General features: G+C 38.3%; 1 protein-coding gene across 2 annotated transcripts in view; it reads right to left on the bottom strand.

Annotated features, from left to right (window-relative positions):
• The window catches only part of MDN1 (midasin AAA ATPase 1), a 93740-nt gene that overhangs the window by 1896 nt on the left and 69097 nt on the right, over positions 1 to 22747 (bottom strand). Inside the window, exons 76-101 of one of the 2 annotated variants that reach the window (XM_010707625.4) lie at positions 22460 to 22586; positions 21464 to 21569; positions 20321 to 20436; positions 18770 to 19255; positions 18109 to 18335; positions 17610 to 17753; positions 17238 to 17410; positions 16695 to 16856; positions 16431 to 16568; positions 15343 to 15484; positions 14269 to 14447; positions 13902 to 14045; positions 12151 to 12286; positions 11211 to 11539; positions 10807 to 10968; positions 10346 to 10447; positions 9952 to 10153; positions 9138 to 9305; positions 7156 to 7313; positions 5300 to 5389; positions 3916 to 4031; positions 3142 to 3316; positions 2110 to 2183; positions 1905 to 2019; positions 922 to 985; positions 111 to 253 (exon numbers count right to left, since the gene is read on the bottom strand). In XM_010707625.4, the coding sequence (XP_010705927.3) occupies positions 111 to 253; positions 922 to 985; positions 1905 to 2019; positions 2110 to 2183; positions 3142 to 3316; positions 3916 to 4031; positions 5300 to 5389; positions 7156 to 7313; positions 9138 to 9305; positions 9952 to 10153; positions 10346 to 10447; positions 10807 to 10968; positions 11211 to 11539; positions 12151 to 12286; positions 13902 to 14045; positions 14269 to 14447; positions 15343 to 15484; positions 16431 to 16568; positions 16695 to 16856; positions 17238 to 17410; positions 17610 to 17753; positions 18109 to 18335; positions 18770 to 19255; positions 20321 to 20436; positions 21464 to 21569; positions 22460 to 22586 (4178 nt within the window). The remainder of the gene's footprint in view (positions 1 to 110; positions 254 to 921; positions 986 to 1904; positions 2020 to 2109; positions 2184 to 3141; positions 3317 to 3915; positions 4032 to 5299; positions 5390 to 7155; positions 7314 to 9137; positions 9306 to 9951; positions 10154 to 10345; positions 10448 to 10806; positions 10969 to 11210; positions 11540 to 12150; positions 12287 to 13901; positions 14046 to 14268; positions 14448 to 15342; positions 15485 to 16430; positions 16569 to 16694; positions 16857 to 17237; positions 17411 to 17609; positions 17754 to 18108; positions 18336 to 18769; positions 19256 to 20320; positions 20437 to 21463; positions 21570 to 22459; positions 22587 to 22747) is intronic. The other variant, XM_085217646.1, reaches the window with a different exon arrangement.

Raw genomic sequence — 22747 nt, 5'->3', positions numbered from 1 at the left:
GACCTCTGCAAAAGATAACACAGTTGTAAAGCACTGCAAAGGCAAGAAAACAATTTGTTTCACTTCTCACTCGCATCACTTGAATACTTCTCCCTTGTTCACACGCTTACCCGGGAATTAGGATTGTCCAACACTACGAAAATAACGAAGATGTTGGCATTCTGAGCTGCTTGGACTGCTGCTGTCACTCGTTCCTTGCCTTCCAAGAAAAGGCCTCTTCCATCAGAGACAATCAAAAGCAGCTGTGCAGTTTCTGAGCATAAAGAACATTAAATTCCAGCCAGTTAAAAGTAAGCCATTTTAAAGGCAAACAGACTACTTTGTTGCTAGTTCCATGGGTATAATGGAAAACCCATCAATTTTCCTATGGAATTTAAATCTTTATCAAATAGAAATCTGTGACATAACATTAAGCTGCTTATGAGTAGGTCAAGAAAGGAGTTTTTTCCCCTCTGCATAAAAACTACTGAGAACTGGGATAAAAACCAGTCCACCAGTACCATAAACAAAGATGAAAGACACAGAAAATACCCAACAAGCTGAGACACAGCATTGTCTTTCTGCCTGATAGGTGCTTAAGAGTTGAACACTGGCTGCCACTAGGTCACTTATCTACGTATAGTAGCAGCTGCTGCAGTTAAATGGAAGGAGTTCAAAACTACTTCAAAATCAGGTACCTATAAGCATGTCTACACTAGCATTTCATTTTGGACAAAGATTGGTTTTGAAAGACGTTTCCCCATTGTTCTCACATCACAAAGCAATGCTGGGGTGCACAAAAGGGATTACGTTTGGATGAATCTGAACAAACTGAAGAGACATCCCTGTGTCATGCCAGCTTTTCTGGCAAGGCATTACTTCAGGACTGTAGTGAGCATTCTGCTGACACAGCAAAAGGCCCAGTCACAAAAAAAGGCTCACCTGGATTCATATTTTGAGACAGCTGCTGTGCTGCAGCAAACATACTTGCTGATGATTCTAGAAACTGCAGAGGAAACAAATGAGAAGATAAAATTACCTTGTCATAAAATAATAAGCATAATGTAGCTTTTTTAAATAATACATTGCTGTATTTTAAATGCCAAAATAGCTTAGCTTGGCCATCTACACAGACTCATTTCTTGGCATTTACTTGTATTAACTAAAGTTCAAATTTGATGTATACTTTTGAACTAGGGAATCTTTAGAAAACATATCACATAACACAATTATCTGGATTTAAAAATTGCCAATTCTAATAAGGCCATCAAAACTTGAGTAAATTGTTCAAGTAATTAATTACGTCATTAAAAATACACTATTTATTTGGCTTTGACTTGCAGCAAAAAGTATCTAAATGACATACGCTTCAGTAAAAAGACATCAACTGTCAAATACAGCCAAATTTTGCCATTTGTAAAACTATATTTGAGATATTTTGGTCTCCCCTTTTCCATTTATAGAACATCTTATTCAAGTTTAGAACGGCAAGAATGCAAATACCTGCTAAAAGCAGAATACTTTGCTGATGTCCAGAAACTATTACTATACAATGCTCTTTTCAGGAAACAAGCCAGTCTGACAAACAATCAGGCTGACAAGCAAAGTTCCTTCCTATTCCTACAGTGGAATCCATGACATGAAAACGTCTTTAACTCCCATAGGCTTTGATGGGGTTTGTCACTGGGCCACAGATAACAGCAAGATTAATAGCTTATCATGCTTACAAGTGATATAAATCAGAACAGAAAGTGGGGAAAAAAAAAAATCCTTACTGTGGTCATTTTGTTACCTGACGAGTTATCACACACTCAAATATAAACAACCAAAAAAAATTACAAAGTGATCACAAAAGCACCAAGCAGCTGATGCTTTCGTTGGGAGAAAACGTGCAAAACTGGTGCCCTGGAGGCATTCTTGTGTACCTGAGCTATTTTTGTTTTCTTCTGCTGAAATTTGCAAAGGCGCAGTATCCGTGTGCCTGACTGGTCACTGAACTGTTCATGGAAGGGGTGCAGCAGCTGAACAGTTTCTCCAAAGCTTTGGGAAATAATAAATAAGCAATAAATCAGTACTTGCATTCCCCTCTGAAATCTGAAAGAAAAGAATCAACTTATAAAATAAACTCACCTACACACAGCAATTTGTCCCACTTCTAGAAGAGTCAATGCATTCCCAATGACTGCCAGGGATTCATATGCAAGCTGTTAAAAACGTTAAAATTATTTAAATTAAAAAAAAATTAAATTAAAAGTTAAAAAATGGGCTATTCCAACTTTTTCCTCACAGTTTAGTATTCAAGTGTTATGTTACTGAATGTTACTGAAATTCATAAATCATAGAACTCTTAAGAGTTGGAAGGGACCTCTGAAAGCCATCTAGGCCAGCTCCCCTGGAATGACCAGGTTGCCCAGGGTCTGATCCAGCCTCACCTTGAATGTCTCCAAGGATGGGGCATTCACCACATCTCTAGGCAACCTGTTCCAGTGCCTCACCATTCTTATTATATAAAACTTCTTCCTTATATCCAGTCCAAATCTTCCCTCTTTCCCCCCAAATCTTTCCCCTTCTTTGAAACCACCTCCCCTTGTTCTGCCACCACAGACCCTGCTAAAGAGCCTGTCCCCTTCTTTCCTGTAGCTCTCCTTCAGGTACTGAAAAAAAATTGTTTGTCACCATCTAGTAAAACAAATAAAGAGACTGCCTATCGTTTTTCCTGATACAGATTTGAGAGAGCCACTGCCATAAAAATACACCAATTCTATCTGAGGATTTCTGCTGGTTGATTTAGATAGCACTACCACCTCAGGTGAGCTAGTGAAATAAACACTGAAATAACTGTTTTGAAGGAAACGTGCATGTTTCATGAAGATCTACAAGAGATCTGTCATGAACTAATATTTAATCCTGCACAGATAGACAAACTTCAGTATTCTGTCAGGAACAGAAAGGACCTTTTGTCTAATAAATTTTTTTCAGTTAACATTCACTGACATTTTAGCAACAAATCTCTTAGGCATGAAATCACAAGGGCTCAAGCCCGTGCACCAGAAAAATAACTGCACTAGAACCACCACTTTTTGGACTTTCCAACAGCCACCACTTCTGAGCGCATCAGCCAGGGTCAGTTCCCTGGTAGTCCTACCAAGGTTTTATTTTCACCTGTTTGGAGTGATTGTCTATCATACTAGAGGAATCATCAATAGCCAAGCAAATCTGGTACTGTCGTTTACTAGGCTTGGTTCTTCGCAACCAGATCTTATCTTTTCGGAACTGACTGGCAATATATGGGATCACTTTGCGCATGTTCAGTCTTTTCCCTGTTCTGTAGTCTCCTCTGAAAGTCAAGAAAGAAAAAGGCATAGTTATGGGACTTTAAAGTAAGTATCTCGTTCCAGAGATCCTGGCCTATGCAGCAAAACATGATATTTTACATTAATTTTTTGATAAGTGAATAAATATTTCTAAATATCCATATTTAGGTATAGATTAAAAAAATCAACGCACACTTCTAATGCAAGATTGATGTTCAGTGCTCTTAAGTTCTTAATGCTAGATGCCTAAAATGGAAGAGAAGGCTTTACGCTCCTCCAGTCTGCAACTATGTGAAAAACATACAACGTTTTGTTATTTAGTAACATCTATGACTCAACAACATTTCAGAGGTTTAAGTTGGTTTGATCACCACTGCACAGAAGAAAAAGACTGAGGCAGTATCCTCAGGATATGTACTTTAAATGTTTGTATTCCATTAAAAAAAAAAAAACAACACAAAACACCTGAAGTTCCAATACAGAAGTAAAATGAATACATTTGCAAATAGGAATAATTGCCTTAACAGAAGGAACAACACTGAGCTGCAACTGTACTTAAGTTAACCTCACCTCCCCCAAAAAAACAAAGAGTTGAAAGAAATCTCAGAAAGATCCAACTTACTTCAGCTTGGCTGCCTGAGTGGGTTCCAGTATGAGTCGTAGCTGTTCACAAAGCTGCTGTGACAGAGGAGCTGTCAGGACTAAATACCTCTGCCACAACTGTGCTGCTTCCTTCTCCTAAAACATCATATATCATAAAAAGAAATAAAAGTGAATTATGCAAAACCAGAAAGTTGGGAAGCACAAACCTCTGTGTACCAATGAGGAGTTAGTAGATGAGTATCAGCTGAAACTATTTAGGTGTCTTGTAAGTAAAGATGACCAACTTCACTCAACTTAGAATGCTGCTTGCTGCTACAAAACCACTATGTGCAATCATCATTCCCTCCCGAAACTTGAGCACTGCTGTTAATATGGGAAAATCTTGCACCGGCTGCATCTTGTAGTTGGTATCACAGTGAGGCAAGCCATGGGGATGTGGTGCTTAGGGACATGGTTTGGTATCAGCCAGTCTCAGCTGAGATGGTATTGTTTTCTTCAGAGTGACCGGTGTGATGCTATGTTTTGGTTTGAGAAGAAAAGCAATGTTGATAAAACATCAATGTTTATAGTTACTAATAAACAGTGCTGTACAGAGCCAAGGCCATTCCAGCTTTTCAGCTAATACTTATGAAGGGCTGGGAGGGAACAGAACTAGGACAGCTGACTCAAACTGGCCAAAGGAGTATTCCATACCACGTGACATTATGCAGAAGGAGTTCTGAGGGGCTGGGAGATCATCCAACTCTCTTCCACTGCTCAGGAGGCTAGCTGGGCATCAGTCATAGAGTGGTGAGCAATTGCTTGTGCATCACTCATTACACAAATTGATACATATATAATACACACACACACACACACACACACAACATATATTTGTCATCATTATTTTCCCTTTTCTCTATTTAACAGTTTACTAACAACTTTATCTCAACCCATGACTTTCACTTTGTGTTTTTTTCCTTTTGAAACTCTTCCTTATCCCCCTGGGAGGAAAGGGGAGTGAGAGAATGACTGTGTGGTGCTCAGCTACCTGCCGGGTTAAACCACAACAGTGGACTTGGTAGCGTTATGCAATGATTGCACTCGATGATATTACAGGCCTTTTCCAATGTAAATGATTCTATGGTAAAGCCTCTTAGGTTCTCTATCATTATCAGTAGTGTAACTTTCCACAAGATGTTCAAAACAAGATCTGAAACATCCTGCTTTAAGAATAGCATGTTTTGGTGGTTTTTTTTCAGATCATGCTAAACGTAACAAAAACCAACATATAAACCATGCAATTCAGAGTATTTTGATTCCAGCCTGCTTGGTTTCCTCAACATTTCAATGTTTCAGTAAGTAAAATAAAGATAAGTGTAGGATTCTTAAGAAAGCATTTACACTAAAATGAGGTCACTAACCTCCTCTGGACTTCCAGACTGCTGTGTTTGCCAAGCTTCCAACTGCCTTTCAAGCTCCTTTCTCAACTCTTCCGGATCTCTAACAATGTGCTAGAAACATAGTCATGAGATTTATGAGATGGTAAAATAAGTTCACATCTGGTGATCCCCAAATCTTATCAGACTATAAAATAGTAAGAGAGGTATTGTTCTTATTCCTTTAAACTCAAAAATAAGTGAAAAACTTGAATGAAAAATCCATTCTAAATCTCCATTATTGATTAGCTTCCACATACAGGAAGAAAAAACACTTCCTGCCAATTCCTACATCTCACATGATCAACATGCAAAGAAAGCTGGGCACATTGTAATAGACACTGAAAATAATCTAATACAGAACTTCAGAATAATGTGAGTGAACTATCTGACAGACATCAGATCTAATGACAGTGTAATCAAACCTTTTAATATTACATGGGCATTATCTTCCAAAATTGAAACTGCTTCAGTTAATTACAGGTGTTTTTTTTTGTTTTCTTTTTTTTTAAAAAACTCTTCATTCAAAGCACTTATGAAGAATCAAATGACACTTCTCTTGGCCTGGCATCAAATACTGTATGGTAAGTTGTTCTGTTAAAGGACACCTACCCTTTACTACATTTTTTTTTTTCAACTTTTACTGTACTTCCAGTACAGACTTCTATTCCTGATTTTTAAAACCATAACTCAACCACGCTCATATATGGTCTGCATAATCCATAGGTTTACTGGCTTGAGAAAAATAACCCTATAAATGCAAATCCAACAGTACCAATAACTTTTCATTCTGTCAGAAGCAGCAGCAGTCCCCCTGGTCACCTACTGCAGGCTTAAGGAAGGGAGAAATAATGTACATAGAGGGAGTTCTCTCTCTCTGAAAGATGAGAACTTGCACTTTACCCATTCATGTTTCTCATTTACTCTTCAACCGATGCTGCAAGAGCTCCCCCTCCTGTTTCAGGATTTGCCTATCAACTTGAAGAGAAGCATCCATCTATTCTGGCAACAGCAAAACACTCCTGCATTCAGTAGCCTTTTCCCAAAGGGCTATCACATTTAGCACTAAGGCAGAAATATCTGGCATAGCTGGCACGTGCTCCTTTTTGTGGTGTGTACAGAAAGAGTAAAATACTTCCACCAGTATTAGTACTCAGGACACTACATTATAAGCATGGAAATTCAATACTTCTGACAAACAGACATAAAAAGAACTTATTTTTACTTCATCAACTGTTTCTACACCACCAACTATTTCATAACTTTATGATAAAACGTGGTTTCCACAGCATGTGAAACTCTAGGATTTTTCTAGGTTATAACAGCATGTTTTGAATTGCAAAGTTCATAAAAGGCTAACAGAAGTTCTAGAATGTTTGCTATCAGTCTTGAGGAAGCAGTACGTTGCAACAAAAAGGAGGTTAAAGTATTGTCTACAATAGTATTACTAAAGTCAGTGATTAGATCACTCTAAACCCTTTTTATGGTCACACATGCCCCATAGCTTTCTGCTCCACTTGAATGTTTTATCAGTAGATTCATCTGAGCAAAACAGTTCTTGACAGTTAGGAAAATAAAGTTTCTTTTAAGGAGTGGGGATGGGATCTTCCCACATAAGGACAGGGAGGAATTTCCATTTTAAAGGCATCATTCATTTGTATATACAATAGTTGGTTTTGTGTTACTTTTCATTCTGCTATTAAAGAACAGCAAGGTACTGAATTGTCTGAATCAAAGTAATTCTAAACTTTGGTGTTCACAGAGCTTCATTAACTCAGATCAATGAAAACAAGCAGTTTCTATTACTGTAGCTGCAAGGAGAGACATGTTGAGCATCGTACCTGGGAAGCATCCATCAGAAACTGATGAGCTGTATGGATGGTAGAGTCCTTGCTTCTCTCTGGCTTCTCTTCAGTTACCTGTGGTAACTTTTCTCTTGTAGAGTCCTTGGCATCGTCAGAGTCTAAAATCGGGGTTTCTGACTCCTCTTCACCTGGTCCTACAATCACAGAATTAATCACTAACCCCACGGACCACACATAATACAGAAGCCAGTACTGTATCTTGACTCCTAGAAAATCTCTCACACTGCTCTGTTATACTCAGAAGAGCACTTTTAAGAGAAATGCACAAATTTTGAGACAATTCTAGGAACAGGGCAAATCCAAGGCCTTGCAACTCCAAGCCCAGAAACACCTTTCCTTATGCAAACTTTTCTCTTGTAACTATATTGCAAAAGAAACAAAGTGTTAGTAAACTAATCTTAATACCTGAAAATTCTATCAGCGATACACATTTCTCAACCTATGTATCTTTTCTGACAAAGTGACAGGAGGTATAAAGTAGTTGGAGAACTGATCACAAGATAAAGGCAATCATTTCTTATCTTGTATTCTCTACTTGTAGTGGAACAGTTTTCTGTGAATCAGAATTCAGTTTATAAATAAAGCACTGGACTAAAGAATTTATTCTTTTTCTTGCTTCTGCTGTACTAAACCTTCAATAACTTTTAAATAATTCTTCTAAGAATAAAAATTATGAACTTGTTTATCAAGACTCTGTTTTTCAGTACATACTGCTAAAGGATTTTGGGGAAAAAACAGAGACTGATTACATACATTGCCATACCATGGCATGGCTAGGCTTACTAGTGAAGAGAGTATCACAAAATCATAAAATGGCTTGGGTTGGAAGGGACCTCAAGGATTATGAATCTCCAACCCCCCTGCCGCATGCAGGGCCACCAACCTCCACATTAGTTACTACTAGACCAGCTGCCCAAGGCCCCATCCAATCTGGCCTTGAACACCTCCAGGGTTGGGGCATCCACAACCTCTCTGGGCAGCCTGTTCCAGCACCTCACCACTCTCAGCGTAAAGAACTTCCCCCTCACATCCAACCTAAATCTCCCCTCCCTCAACTTAAAACCATTTCCCCTTGTCCTGCTGTTATCTACCCTTTCAAAGAGTTGGTTCCCCTCCTGTTTGTAGGCTCCCTTTAGGTACTGAAAAGCTGCAGTGAGGCCACCCCGCAGCCTTCTTTTCTCCAGGCTGAACAAGTCCAGTTCCCTCTCAGCCTGTCTTTGGAGGGGAGGTGCTCCAGACCTCCGATCAACTTTGGAACCCTCCTCTGGACCCTCTCCAACGGAGTGAATACCTGAAGAGAATGGAGGACAGCGGGTGAATCCAGGCTGGCAAAACCAATTTTCTCTCTCTATCCAGCTTTTGCATAGTTTGATAAAGAGAAAATAAATAACCCAAAACATTCAAAGTTCCAGGCTACAGTGACTTCTGCCTAAAACTGAATAGTGATATGCAATTCAGTTTTGTTTTACTTCATTTGCACTTATGAAAAGAAAGTAGTGACACAAGGACAACCTCAGTGCTGCGTCACCTGACTTGGCTCAGACCAGCTCCTCAACTTCCTGAAGATTTGTCAGAACTTACCCCAAAAAAGTTGAGTTCTGTGGTGTTGTGGCTGGTGACGCAGGACTACTCTTATGTACTAATTGAGAGAACTGCCACTGTGTCTAACATACTGAAAAAATGCTTCCTTTTCACTTCTTCATAGAAGTACATAAAGATCAGAGATCATTAGCTTGAAGGAAAGCAATAATGCACTCTGTCACTTCACCAACTTAGGAAGAGGCTAACACTAGTTACCTGGCCAGAGTGAGAATTCTGCTGCAGAAACATCAATTACAATGAGATGTTTTAGTCTTACAGAAGACAGATGAATCCACTACACATGAATATAAATACCTATATGCATGTTTAAGCATGTGTGTCAGCTCGCACTGAGAATGGTTTTTAAGTTAATGTACCAGAACTTTTAGTGGCAGTAGACTTTGTTTCTGGCTTCAGCTCCTCTATGTCCACTGCTTGGAGATCTTCGTTCTGCATTTCTGTTTCCATAGTTGTATCTTCAGGATCTCCCTCTTCATTTTCTTTGAGAGGCATAATAGGTTTCTCCTGCTCCTTGCTGGCTACGTCTGTACAAAGGCAATGTGAGTTAATAAGGAGAGAGGAATGAAAAAGTACAAGAAACCTACATTCTGAGGCCACTACTTATAATCTTTACTGATCTTCAAAAGAAATCATCTGGGCTTCTGTCTGAAACATGTGTTTTTATCTTTCACTGTTGTGTTCCACGTTGTGTCAAAGAGCTATTCCTCTGAAAACTTGAAGAGTGAACTTGAGTAATTACTTTGATAAAAAGCAATTTATTTACTTAAATTTAGTTTAGAGGAATATTTTTAAAAGATCATCAGTTTGATACAGAATAAGGAACTTGTTGCTTTAAGCTGTATTTCACAAGCATGGTAGCAATACGGGCTTCAAAATAGATAAAATAAGATTTGGAAAGAAAGAGTCTTAGATAGGTTTAAAAGGCTGAAATCCCACTTTTATGAGGAAGTTCGGTATTTTCAAATACATTATCATTAGCCTGAACCTGATTACCGGAGAACAGCATTTATCATAGTGAAATAGTGTTATGTCTTGCAAAGAAAGTACATTAAACATAATTGGACGGAGGAAGAAGAATCTACAGAAACTGCAAGAAACTACAGTAAATAGGAGCTTTGGGATTTGAATCTGGAATGGCAACTTTTTACACACAGAAATACCACCACATACCATAGGTCTGTGCATCGTAGCATTCAGAACTTTGTTTAATGTGTTCAAACGCATCAGCCTCCTCCACGTTTTGTTTAGACTGAGTTGTATTCTGCTTTGCTTCACTGCTGGATTCGATGGTTCTCAGTCGCTTGTGGATGCGCTCGTTGTGGTCTCCCATTGAGCGCTCGTTGTCTGCCTGACCAGGTTTCCTCTTGAAACTCTGAAAAATTACTACCATGAACTTCATGTGATGTGCAGCCAAATACAGATTAGAACGTGACTTCTAACAAAGAGAAACTTAATAACAACCAGCAAACGGGTAGGACTAAGTCATTCAAATTAGGCACAAAGCTTAAAAAAAAAAAAAAAAAAGAAAAAAAAAAGATTTAAAAGGATAAAAAATGAGATTAACCTGTGTATTCTTCCAGCTTTGCTTTTCAGAAGCCATTCGGGCCATGCGTGTGGATTCATGGCCTTCTGATTGATTTGCGCTTGCAGCTCCACTTCCATATTCCTGAGAGACCAAAAAAACTGCAACTGTAACTCAGAAGGTTGCAGACAAATATCAGAAGTCAAACTGAAACATTGTGCTGCCTTCTAGTGTGAATGAAAAATGGCTCACAACTGCAAACTTTACTCTTGTGTAAGGCAGAGAGAGAGATCCACAGATCAAGAATTAGCCTAAACTGTGAACACACACTCCATTGCCAGGAAGGCATTTTCATATTTTTTTTTTTTTCCAGTTAACTTGTATGTTCTGAAAATTGAGTTCTGGACACAATTCTTAAAATATTGCAGCAGTTCTCTGACTATAGCTTAAAAACATACTCACAAGTCCAGCATTTCTAGCTCATACAATTCCACGTAGCTTACCTCTTTGGACTGGTCTCTTTCTGAAGCCTCTCCAGCTAGCTCTACAGCACTGTCACTCTGCAGGTTTTCTTGCCCAGTCTGCCCTTGTGTTTCATGCTCCATTCTCTCCTCAGACTCAGGGACCTGCTCATCCATCTCTGCGTTCTCTTTATCCTCCTCTTGCTGAAATGAGATCAGTTTTATTTGAACATTCTACAGAGCATGGGGAAGCAGAAAGCCAAAGTGGTAACAGGAACATGGGTAAGAGAAATACACCAGTTTAATAGTAAGGAGATCTCTCATCTTCCTAATGAGTTTCACCAACATCCACCACAATATCAATTTTGTCACAAAGTAACACAGAACACTGTCAGCCTCATATAGGAAAAAAAAATACATACAAGCTTTTATTTATGACTCTGTACCTGAGGTTGAAGGCCTTGGTCGGCAGCAGGGATTCCCTTCTCTTTCTCCTCTTCAGCAGATTCATTTTTTTCCTCATTAGGTGGTTGTGATTCTTCCTCTTCTGCCTCCTCAGTGTTCCCAGTATTTTCTTCTTCTTGATCATTAGTGTCTTTCTCCCCTTCATCTTCCTTTTCCTCTTTTTCTTCAGTAATGCCTTCTTCAGCAGGTTCTGCATCTTGATCGCCTCCTTCTGCCTCACTACTATTCTCTTCATTCTGACCTTCCGTATTCTCTGCCTCATTTAAATCAACAGGTTTGTCATCTATTTCAAAAGCATTCTCTTCTTCTTCTGAATTAAAAAAAAAAAATAATCAGAAAGGTATACAAGACTTTCAGTGAAGTATAGAAACAGTGAATATTACCGATAGGATCAGAACAAACCTAAGCAGGCTGTCAAAAAACCGTAATAGAAAAATAATGAGATTTCTGTACGTAGAATCTCAAGTTCTCTACAGCACACATTTTCTTTAAGTGTTGCAATTAGTAGCTAACAATACAAAACAATGCATTCCCATTAACCAAGTTTAATCTAATATTGATAGTCAGTTGCCTTTCAGTACAAAGTATCAGAAAAAAACCCCCGAAAATATAAAAGTAACTGAAGAATGAAACAGGGAGCTTCTAGAATGAGGATTTAACTATTAGATCACAGGAAAATTAACTTTTCCACAGTGTGCATTAAAAGTAAGCAAAGAAAAACGCTGCAATGTTATTGTTTTGATCTGCATTTGGTATCTTGGTATTTTAATATACAGAAGTGAAATTCTAACTTCTTGTTATACAGAATTCTATCACCACCACCCTTCTTCTCGATAGAAAAACAAAGCTCGTTGTCTGACTCTCCCCTCGCTATTTCCACTTAGTTTTCAGCTGGGAACCTTCAGAAATTTTCAGCTATACCTTCACCTTCGTTCTCTTCATCACTCTTCTCATCATTCTCCAGGTTCAAGTTATCAGGAAGGTCTAAAGGTTCAACTTCAGGCTGCTTTTCCTGCTGGCCATGATAAGGATCTACTTCGTTCTCGTCATACTCTCTCTGCAAGAAAAGGATGGGGAAAAAAAGACAGACTATATAGTAAGTGAGAGAAAAGGCAAAGATGAGAGATAAGATATAACTGAATTCTCTAGGACACAGAAATTTTGAATGCAGTAAGTATTACATTCTGATCAATTAAAAATTAATTTCCAATGATACACAGTCACACGTATAATAGCAGGACTTATTATTTTTTGCAACTGCATCTATTGTACTGGGTTTACATCGTACAGTTTTGGCACTGGGGAAGCTGCATGGGTGGCCTCTGTGAGCAGAGCCCCATGTCAAAGCACAGCTCCAGCTGCTCCAAAAGGGACCCACAGCTGCCAGAGCTGAGCCACGAGTGATGCTGGGTGTGCTCTGGGAGAGCAGATTTCAGAAATGAAAAACTGCTACGTAACAGCAGCTGGGAGAGGGGAGAAATGGGAGAGAAGCAGCACTGCAGGCACCAAGGTCAGTGCGGGAGGAGTTCCAGGCACACAGCAGCAGCTCACTACAGCCCTGGAGAGGCCCACAGAGGAGCAGGCCATCCCCTGGCAGCCCATGGGAATTACACAGAGTACATCTCCCTGCACAGCCACGGAGGAGCCCACAGTGCAGCAGTGGATGTGACTTGAAGGACGTACGGACCATAGACAACCCCCACAGGAGCAGCCCTGGGACACAACTACAGATTGGGGGAGCAGTGCTGGAAGAGTTCCTGAAAGGTGGGCCCAATGGTACAGAGCTTTGTTGGAGCAGTGCTGGGAGAGCTGCAGCCTGTGGGAATCCCATGTGGGATCAGTTGGGTAAGAACTACATCGTGGGAAGGGCAGCAGGGGCAGAGAGTGATCATGGAGGAGTGACAGAGACAAAGCATCATGGGCTGATCACAGCTCCCATTCCCTTATGCTCCTCAGAGGGAGAAGATAGGAGAGGGTGGGTGAGAGGACAGTGTTTTCAGTTTGTTTTTAGTTTTCACTGCTCTAGTCTGTTAATAATAGGCAATAAATTACATTAATTTCCCTGCGATTCATCTGTTTTGCCTGTGGTGGTAATTGGTGAGCTCCCTATCCTCGTCTCAACCCTTGAGCCTTTTTCCACTGTATTTTCTCACCTTATCCCTTTCAGGAGGGGGAATGAGAGATGCAATGGATTTCAGCTGCTCACCAAGGTGTAACTACCACCATCTATATACATTGGTATTTCTTTGAAACAGCATACTTTGTGCTCATAATACTATTTTCCTGAAAGATTAAGCAGAATCTAAACTCTTGCATGCTATACAGAATCTTCAGGATATTATAGGCAGATTTTTGGAATGAGTCCACTGAATGCTTCTGTTGCTACTCACAACAGATCAAGGACTTTCTAGCTTTCTCCATCAAAATGGCAAGTCAGTGTAAAGCCTGTTTTGGAAGCCATTACACATTCAGGTTAGTGCAAATAAAATGATTTTGGGGCTACACCTCAGAAAATACACATATAACGATACAATTTGGTCAATTATTGACTCTGAAATGAAATACTCAGTGTACTTCACCATTAAAATAAAGAGCATGATGTGAGCAACAGAATATATATAATAAATACGGTTTAGCATCAAAATACTTCATGTAGTCCAAATAATTTTTACCTCATCAATTTGCTCGTGGATTTTCTCTTTGTTTTCATTGTCTTCTGTTTGATTTTCTGTTTCTTCATCCTTGGGAGGCTGTTTTTTATTATCTTTGTTTCCTGTACCCAAATTGTCATCTTTTGCAACAAGCTCTGAATCTTCCTATTAAACAAAAAAATCGAAAGAAACTTCAATTATGCTACCTGCTTCCCAACATCCCAACATCAATTCCTACAGAAAAAAAGACAACACTGAATAATTTAGGATATACTCAAATGATCCCTTTCCAAGACCAAAGAGCCCACAATGTAAGGGAATTCATTGTCTAGGTCATAAGAGAATTTAATTCCCTTGATACTCTACTTCCTATCACTTTTTTTCTTACCTCATCCATCCCTGGCCCAGTTTCTTCTGCTTTACTACTGGCATCTTCATCATCATCATTATCATCATCATCTTCATCCCCCCAAAGCCTCTCATCCAGTTTATCATCAGCTTCAGCATTATTGAGATCTCCCATCTGCTTATCCAGCTCTTCCTCTTCATCGGATTTTTCATCATTTTCTGTGTATAGTTCAGGATATGTCTCAGTACAGAGAAGGTAAAGCAAACAAACAAGCAGTCACATTTCACACCTGAAATTCATCACTCTATGGATTTAATGGAGCAATGCAGAACAAGACATGCATGCACTGACACCCAGAAGAGCAGGGATCTAACGAGATGGTTCAGCGTGCTCTCCTGGACAGACAGACAGACACAACATTCTTCTAACAAGTGGCAAATGCTAAAAATGTGGATTATTTTAATTCTCCAATCCTTATCCTCTCCCACTTCCTTTTTCCAAATGTTTTGGCACTATAGGGTGAGGAAAGGTCCATTTCACTTCACTAGTTTCAGAATGTCCTTTCTTGTGCTGAAGAGCTTATTCTTGGCACTTCTCAGATTTTTTGAGCAGATTAACACTACTCTAATTTGTAAGTCATGTTAGTTGCAGATGTTCAAGGTGTTACCCTCTGAAGTGCAAGAACTGCTACCTTTTGGACTACTAGCAAATTGAAAAAGTAACATTTAGTAAAAGTGAATTATTGCCATTGCTTAAAAATTGGCCATAACTTAAAACGTGACCAGGGAAGCTAACTACTGCCACATTTTCTTTTGTAAGTGTTCTGCTGATCTTCAACAGATCCATAATATTTTAACACTTGCCAAGGGTCATCTTACAACAGGAAAAAGGAAACAGCTCCCTTTGATCCAAAACCTCCACAGAAGAGAATCTTCCATTTCCTAGTGTTCAGATTAAGATTTCTTAATTTTCATGTATAAATGGCACTACTCTTTTGTTGCTGAATGCTGACTTTTCAGCATTGCTGATCAATATGCATCAATACATAAAAGTATCAACCACTGACTGATCTATTATACTTCTTATAAGTTTGCCTTAGTGAAAGGATCAAACCTTTTTTCTCCTGTTCTCCGTCATGCATTTTTCCTTCAAAGTCTTCTGACATTTCAATTGCATTGTCTTCTCCTTCAATATCTGGCTTAGAATCTTGATCCTCTTTCTCCTTCTCCTCACCCTTTTTAAAACTGTCTTCTATCTGAATTATTGGTAAAGACAAAAGTTGCAATGAACCTTGTGTATATTTTTAAGCTTACATGAAGTACTACAACAGTACATAGAAAGATAGAAGCTAACCTACTTGGGAGACTGAAAGCAACTTCACATATATATATATTTTTTAACCTGAAACATCTAATGTGCTTCATTTTTTCACAACATGGTTCTCAAGTTTTGAGGTCTTTGTGCACTCATAAAGCTGGGTTAAAGGAAAAATTATCACATCTGTTCAAGAGAAGGAACTGTCCCATTAGTAGATAGCCTAACTATAACCTCACATAAGGTTATCTGCACATCCTCCGGTCATTTTCAAGTTAGCTCCTCATTTCTTCAGTGCAATTACTGATATTAAATATAAATTGTAACTGATGCGAACTGAAGTTACCAGTAAAGACCAGCTCAGAGCCAGCTGGATCAACTATCTTGGGCCCCTTATTAGCATTCTCCATTCAACATTACTTCCCAGAAAGCCATCAAAGGAATTTTTCCATGTCTCACCCTAGCTTTTCTCAAACTGAAGGTCCAGGCAAACTCATGTTAACTACACTATACAACTTCTGCATGTGAGCTGTCTCTCCACCCAAACACATCAAGCTAAAGCCTGGCATTTTCTATTACTCTGCATATTCCTCCTCAAAACCATTCAAACCTTCTACACAATATGTTCAGTAATATGGCTGAACTGACCTTCAACGCTGACACAGAGCCAGCATAAATTACTTTTCATTCCTTAACAATAGCATAGGTAACAAAGTTGCTCAGGAAAGAAATTCTAGCGAAACCAAACTTAACAAAAATAGCTAAAAACTCTTGCATTTGTATTTACAAGTAAACAGAAGCAGCCTTTCTTTAGCATATAGTCTCAGTTTTATTTAAAATTACTCCCACCTTCCCCTTAACCCCTCTCCTAAAAATAAACAACTTGCCTGATCTTCGCTTTCTATTTTGTCGCTCACATCCTTCTTGCCTTCCCCATCTCCAATACCAGCTTCCTCATAATCATGAAATTGCGTTGCTCCCTCTCCAGCTTCATCTTCCTGTAATTCTTTTGGCAGACAAAACCCCTATAAAGGCAGACAGAAGTCATTCTGTACCAGTAACTACATCTTTACCCAATTCTTACATTGAAACTAAGTGTATATATTAAGAATATGCTTTTCATACATCCACCTGTACCTCTAATAACTCACCTTTTGGGCAAGCTCTGTGAAAATACTAGTTAGAACAGAAAGCAGTTTTCCAGTACTCCGGTGAGATGACAGTGAAATAGTGAGGTAGAACAGGATAAGATCTGAAAACTTGCAGAGCATGGGCTTTAGACGCACCAGCAAATAGCAGGACTGGTTGAAGAACTGCAGTTAAAAAAATAAAATAAAATAAAATCAAAGAACAGCTGTCAAACATGATAATGTAATTACTGAGATGTACCTCACAGAGGGTTATGATAGACTGGAAACAGACGCTCAAGCCAGAAATATCAGTAGGCAGATTTAAACACAACATAAATTTCCTAGAGCTTTTTTCACAAAAATTAATGTTTTTCCTTTTTATTAAAGGACCATCTGCATTTTACATTACAAAAGAACATATCTACATTCAGTTATGTTCTTACACATACTTCTAGTTCTACAGTAATGAACAATAAGAAATAATTTGCGTTAAACCACCACAGCTGATGATTTCGAATTACTGAGACCCCTGAGCCAAAAAGCTTTCAAGAAAAACAATTTTACCTTATGTTTATCTGAGGTGCAATCTTCTCCATAAGATTTCAGGCTCTCCATCAGTTCTGAAACAGCTGAAATTACTTTCTGTACATGCAAAGATTCCACATCAGCAGAAATATCTTCATCCAGAAGTTTAGTTAAATGTCCTGCTTTAATCATGTCCAATGACGCTGTATCATCTTTGGTTGAAACACAGGGGGCAAAAAAAGAGATGGATGTCACATCTGATATTCTAAAATGTTATACCAAACAAGAAATGTCCATGCTATCTGTTCATGGGCACAACTATTGAAATGGAAATTTCCTTGGGTACTGGTATTTTTAGGTTCAAGTAGTTCAAACTCTCTCACTACCCCTTGACTAAATTAACAATCTCACCGGTTTCCTCTGGAGGTTTTTCTCCTTCTTCACCTTTCTGTTTTCTCTCTACCAAACACTGGATGGCATACAGAACACCATGGATAACTGTTTCCACTTGAGCTGAGAAGCACTCCACAAATTCTTCATCAGACTCTTTATTTCCTTTTGAATCATAACACAGACAGTTTAGAATAGAAACACATTGAATTACTGGTTTGTAAGTTTTCTTATGCAAGGAATATGATATGCATTTGCAGCTTGTACTAACAAACCCTTGCTAGTTCTGATTTACAACTATAACACAAGGACTGCTGGCACCAGAAACTAAAAGGAAAAGTATTACTGCACAACGTCAACTCAGACTAAATTTTCCCAGTTTGAATTTCATCAAGTGTTTGTGGATATCCAAGTGAACACATGGCAACAGCAATGAATAAGCAATCTTCTGCAATAATCAACCTAATTAATTCTTTGTATCTTTACCTGAACTACAAAATTGGTAGAGAACTGTCCTTACCATTACAGTTGGATTTGGAAGCAAGAAGCTGCTTTCTCCAAACTGTGAAGTCTGTAGATGTACTATTAATTTCCTCTTGTATATACTTCAGGCTCTTTATTACAGCCATCTGATCTGCAGCTGGCCCCTCTTCCTCATCCAGGTGAAACAGGGACTCTACACCTTGTAACTGAGCTGACACTTCCAGCAGACAAGTCATAGCTGATGTGCAAACTTCAAAATCTCTCCTGCAACAAGATAGATTATAATACTGAGAGAAGAAAGAATGCCTCAGATTAAGACTACAGCTTTTCTTCTGATATAAAATAGGCTGCCTTCAGGCCTCTTTTTAAATAAGTTTCTTCTATTAATTTACATTTGACTCTACATCATTCATTAACTGAAGAGCAAAGGGGATGAAATCCAAGGGACCAAAGACAACAACAGAAACTGAGAAGGACCCATCTTTTCCTGACTGCTCAGCGGACTGAGAGAAGGTCTGCATTCAGTTGTTTGAAAAGCCAGACACTGCAGTTTGAAAGAAAAACAAACAGAAACAAGCTTCAAGAACATTTAAACAATACCTTTTAAGACATGCTAAGGCAACTTTCAGGATGACTTTACACATCTAATATGAACATACAGTATACAGAAATTCAGCTTATATAGATGTAGAACTCACCAGGAATAAAACAAGGTCTCACTCGGCTGTTGTCTTATTTTGTCCACTTCTGTTTTCACTGCCTTCACACGTGCCAGCATTGCTGCCAATTGTGCAGACAGCTGCAGCCACAGCTGATCCTTATTTCGCATCCTGCATCCAGGAGGCAGTTGCTCACTTGTTACTGGAGACAGATATTTAAGTTCTGAGGGAATCCGGTCAGGTATTCCTGTGACAACATTTCCCAGCATCTCTTCAGGTCCTGAACTCAGAAAAACACTTCCTTTGACATCCGTCCTCTCACTGTCACTGCACTTCATTAGCTCTTCTGCTGGGCAGCACTGAATAAACCAAGACAGCTCCTCAAGAACCATCACACACTGCATGGAAAGTTGTTGCAGTTTGTCAGTCCAGTGTTGAAAACTATGTTGAGGAGGTAATGCTACGTTATATTCTTTGTCAGCACTCAATCTCTTCTCTATCTCTTGGATGCAACTCAGAAGGTTCCTGGTTAAGAAGAAAGAATTAACCTCATAACAACAGTTTTACATTACATTTCTCTTTTTAAAGCTCAACATTCACACCAAGTTCATAGAAGTTCTAGGTAATATGAAAGCAGCAGAAGTCAAACTTCATCCAGGAAAAACTAAAAGGATATACACATACATTTAAAAACTTATTGATTGATTTTTTGCATGTTTGATTCACATCAGAAACAGGCCTTGGTGAGATTTTTCAGAGTCAACACCAACCTTTTAAATAATCCTTAGACTCCAGTCCTGACACTCACATGTTAATTTTCCACATAAAATGAGACTTATGCATATGGAATTTGTTTTATTATTACTGATACTGTTTTATTATTATTTTAGTAATAACATAGTTAACGCAGTTTTTTGCACCACTGATCTCCAGTACAGATTTCCTTCCCTGTACAAAGGAAAGTCTCTGACATAACTTCAAGTTTAACAGATGTCATCAGTGATGAGCAGAAATACACAGAACAGTGGAGTTTGCAGTGAAATAGAATGGGAGAAATTCCATCAAGTAATAGAGACTTCCTACACACTTTTACCATGTCAACACATCCTATTATCTCCCAACTTTCAAGAATGTTCTTCTTGGGCAGTTGAGGTTTCTTCATTTTGGCCAGAGGACAATCTAGATTATTTATTTTGAAAATGAATAGAAATCAACTACGTGAATATAGCCAAAATTAACTTAGGCCAATACCAAATGAGAAAGGTTCAATGATCTATAGGTTTAATAGTGCAATCAATCATATATAATTACTTTATAGCCTTCATGTCCATCTAACTTGTTTTTCCCGTTATTCTGATTCCAACATGCTAGCTGCAATGATGTGATAAACAATATTTATTTCCCCACCCCAAATATACACTCCTTTGTTCCCACCCCCATCTGGGCTTAATTGAGAGGAGAAATAGAAAGGAGGGGGAAGAATCTGTTTTCTACCATATTATTTTCTGTCCTTCTTGAATGGAATAGTTTACTGCCAATAATTCTGTAATGAACACTTAAATAAGGCTGTAATGGTATAATGCAAAATACCTTAGTAAGATCCACTGCTCTGTCAAGGCAGTAAGAGATTGTCTCTGTCTGACAAGCAACTGGAGGAGGTGTGCAGTAAATCCTTTGCATCTCTCAACACTACCTAGTCCAATATCCTAAAGAAAACAAACACGGAGAAACAGGAGGGAAGGGAGACAACAGTTTAATAAGCAGATTAAGTGACAGCAACGTGGGCTGTGCCTCCATTCCATTTCACTAAACAGAGTGAAAGGCTAAGGTTTAAATGAGCAAGTATTAAAATGCAGACAAAGCATAGTTATTACTTTCCACTATCTTCAATCTTTTACATCTTTCATATATTCTCCACAGAACTCCGATTTGCAAGTACATTCTGCAAAAAGTAGTATTAAACTGCACTTCCACTGCAGCAATTCCTATCAGGAATTGAGTTCAAAAAGTGACCTAATTGATACATAAACCCCAAGAGGAGAATCCAGAAGCTTAAATTTTTACATCCATAAACACTGCTACAATTAATTTCACCAGATTTACTGACAATTACTTTCATTCTTTTTAATTAAAGTATCCTGAATTCAAGTGTAGAATAAATGTTGATGATAAAAAGCAAAACAAATCCCAGATATGTTCCATTATTTATTCAACTATCAGTTGTAATATTTGCCATCTCATGTTGTAAAATGAAGTGCAAACTATAGTGTGAGGAAAATCATCTGGAAGAGATCCCCATTTCCTGGAAAAGTGATACAGACTTGGCAGAACTCATCTGTTCCTTCTATCAATTTTACATCAATTTCTAAGCAAGGCAATGTATTGTTATGTTTTGTGTTAAATAGTCTTCAGTTATTTCCAATGTATAAAACTCAACAGATTTTTCATGATCGCTAATCCTGATTCTGTTCTCCTAGTAAGTTTTAATTTGTGAACTGATGGGATGGAAATATTGTACACAGATTGTTAATGAACAATCTGCTCATTCTATCGTTTATTTATTAAAAAACATGTTTTAAAATGCTGAATTTAATATTTGTCTCCCAAATATTTTCTATCATATATATATATATATATGTAAAAAAAAAAGCATTATCTCACATCACCCTTTTACTACTAGAAGATTCCAGTAAAAGATAACAGAAGTAGGATTCCTGTTTTTAGTTGCTTTACCTTGGCAGGGGCCAACAATGCTGTCTGAAGTCGAGAGTGCCGTGCAAGTGAACGATAGAAGTACTTCTGGCATCCATCCCAGGCAGAGGAAATCTCTGCCACAAACCTGACAGAGTATAAAACACTGGTATTAGAAAGGTAAGTCATTTCAGTACCTCAGCACACGAGAGCCACTAGGTCAGCTCTTCAACCTAAAAGATCTGCTTACAATTTGTTATTTTGCACATGTATTGAGCTCTCAATTCTTTATTTTTCCCAACAAATATTTAAGTCATGAGAAATTATTATTATTTTTTTTTTTTTAATAAGCCATATGGGAATCTAAGGCAGAAACCAAATCTCTGAATATCATTTAGAGCTTAAACTGTGGGTTTGTTCATTTTTTTTAAATGCTGCCAAATTAATCGTGATAAGAAAGATTGTATTTTGGCCCTTCCAGAACACATTATAAACTAAACCCCCAGATCTGAGCACTTGCTTCCTGAAAGACCAGAAAAACAACTGAAGGAACATCTTCCATCTAGACAGGACTTTGCACAAATGTCCACTCTAAAAGTCCATGCATTTTCTCAAGAAATATGCCATTAGCCAGTGATGAAAACAAAACAACTGATGACTTAACCCTTGTAAATTGTAATTGATCTTTAAGTCATTAGCAGTCTACCCACTAACTATGTTAACAAACTGTCCCAAGCAAAGCTGGGCTACAGTGGGTTAACTGAATTCTTTGAACCAGTAAAAATGGTAGCGAAGTTGTCTGAAGTGTAAATTAAAAACAATCCAACGCTAAAAAAAAAAGACACCAAAAAACAAACCCAATCCTCTCTAAGTTTTATGCGCCTGTACAGTACATACAGGACTTTCAAGCAGACAAAACAGAAGGGGACAAATGTAAATAAAGTAATATCCAAAAATTCCCATCTAAATCCACATGCAATAAATCCTAATAAGGATAGGACTCATACAATGCAAGAGTTAAAAATTCTGTATACGTACGTGGCATCCAGCTCACATATATTATTCACTACAGCTAAGGCACTACGTAAGTCCAGTGGATGTACACAGAGTATTTCATGATAGCCTTTTGAACGGGACCAAGAAAGACCTTTTCGGTACGACAAGCCTGGAATGACAATTGAATACACCTTTTTATGCCCTCGTTCTTTCAAATGAAGAAAATCTGAGTCAGGTAGCTGACACTAAGATGCAAAAACTCCAATGTATGATTTTTTTCCTTATGCTTTGTAATCCTGACAAGCCTTTGAACATTTTCCAAGCTACATA

This window comes from Meleagris gallopavo, chromosome 2 (genome assembly GCF_905368555.1).
Source record: "Meleagris gallopavo chromosome 2, MGAL_WU_HG_1.1, whole genome shotgun sequence".
Lineage (NCBI taxonomy): Eukaryota > Metazoa > Chordata > Aves > Galliformes > Phasianidae > Meleagris > Meleagris gallopavo.
The sequence above is the reverse complement of the archived record's forward strand: the minus strand, read 5'-3'. Positions and strand labels throughout refer to the sequence as shown.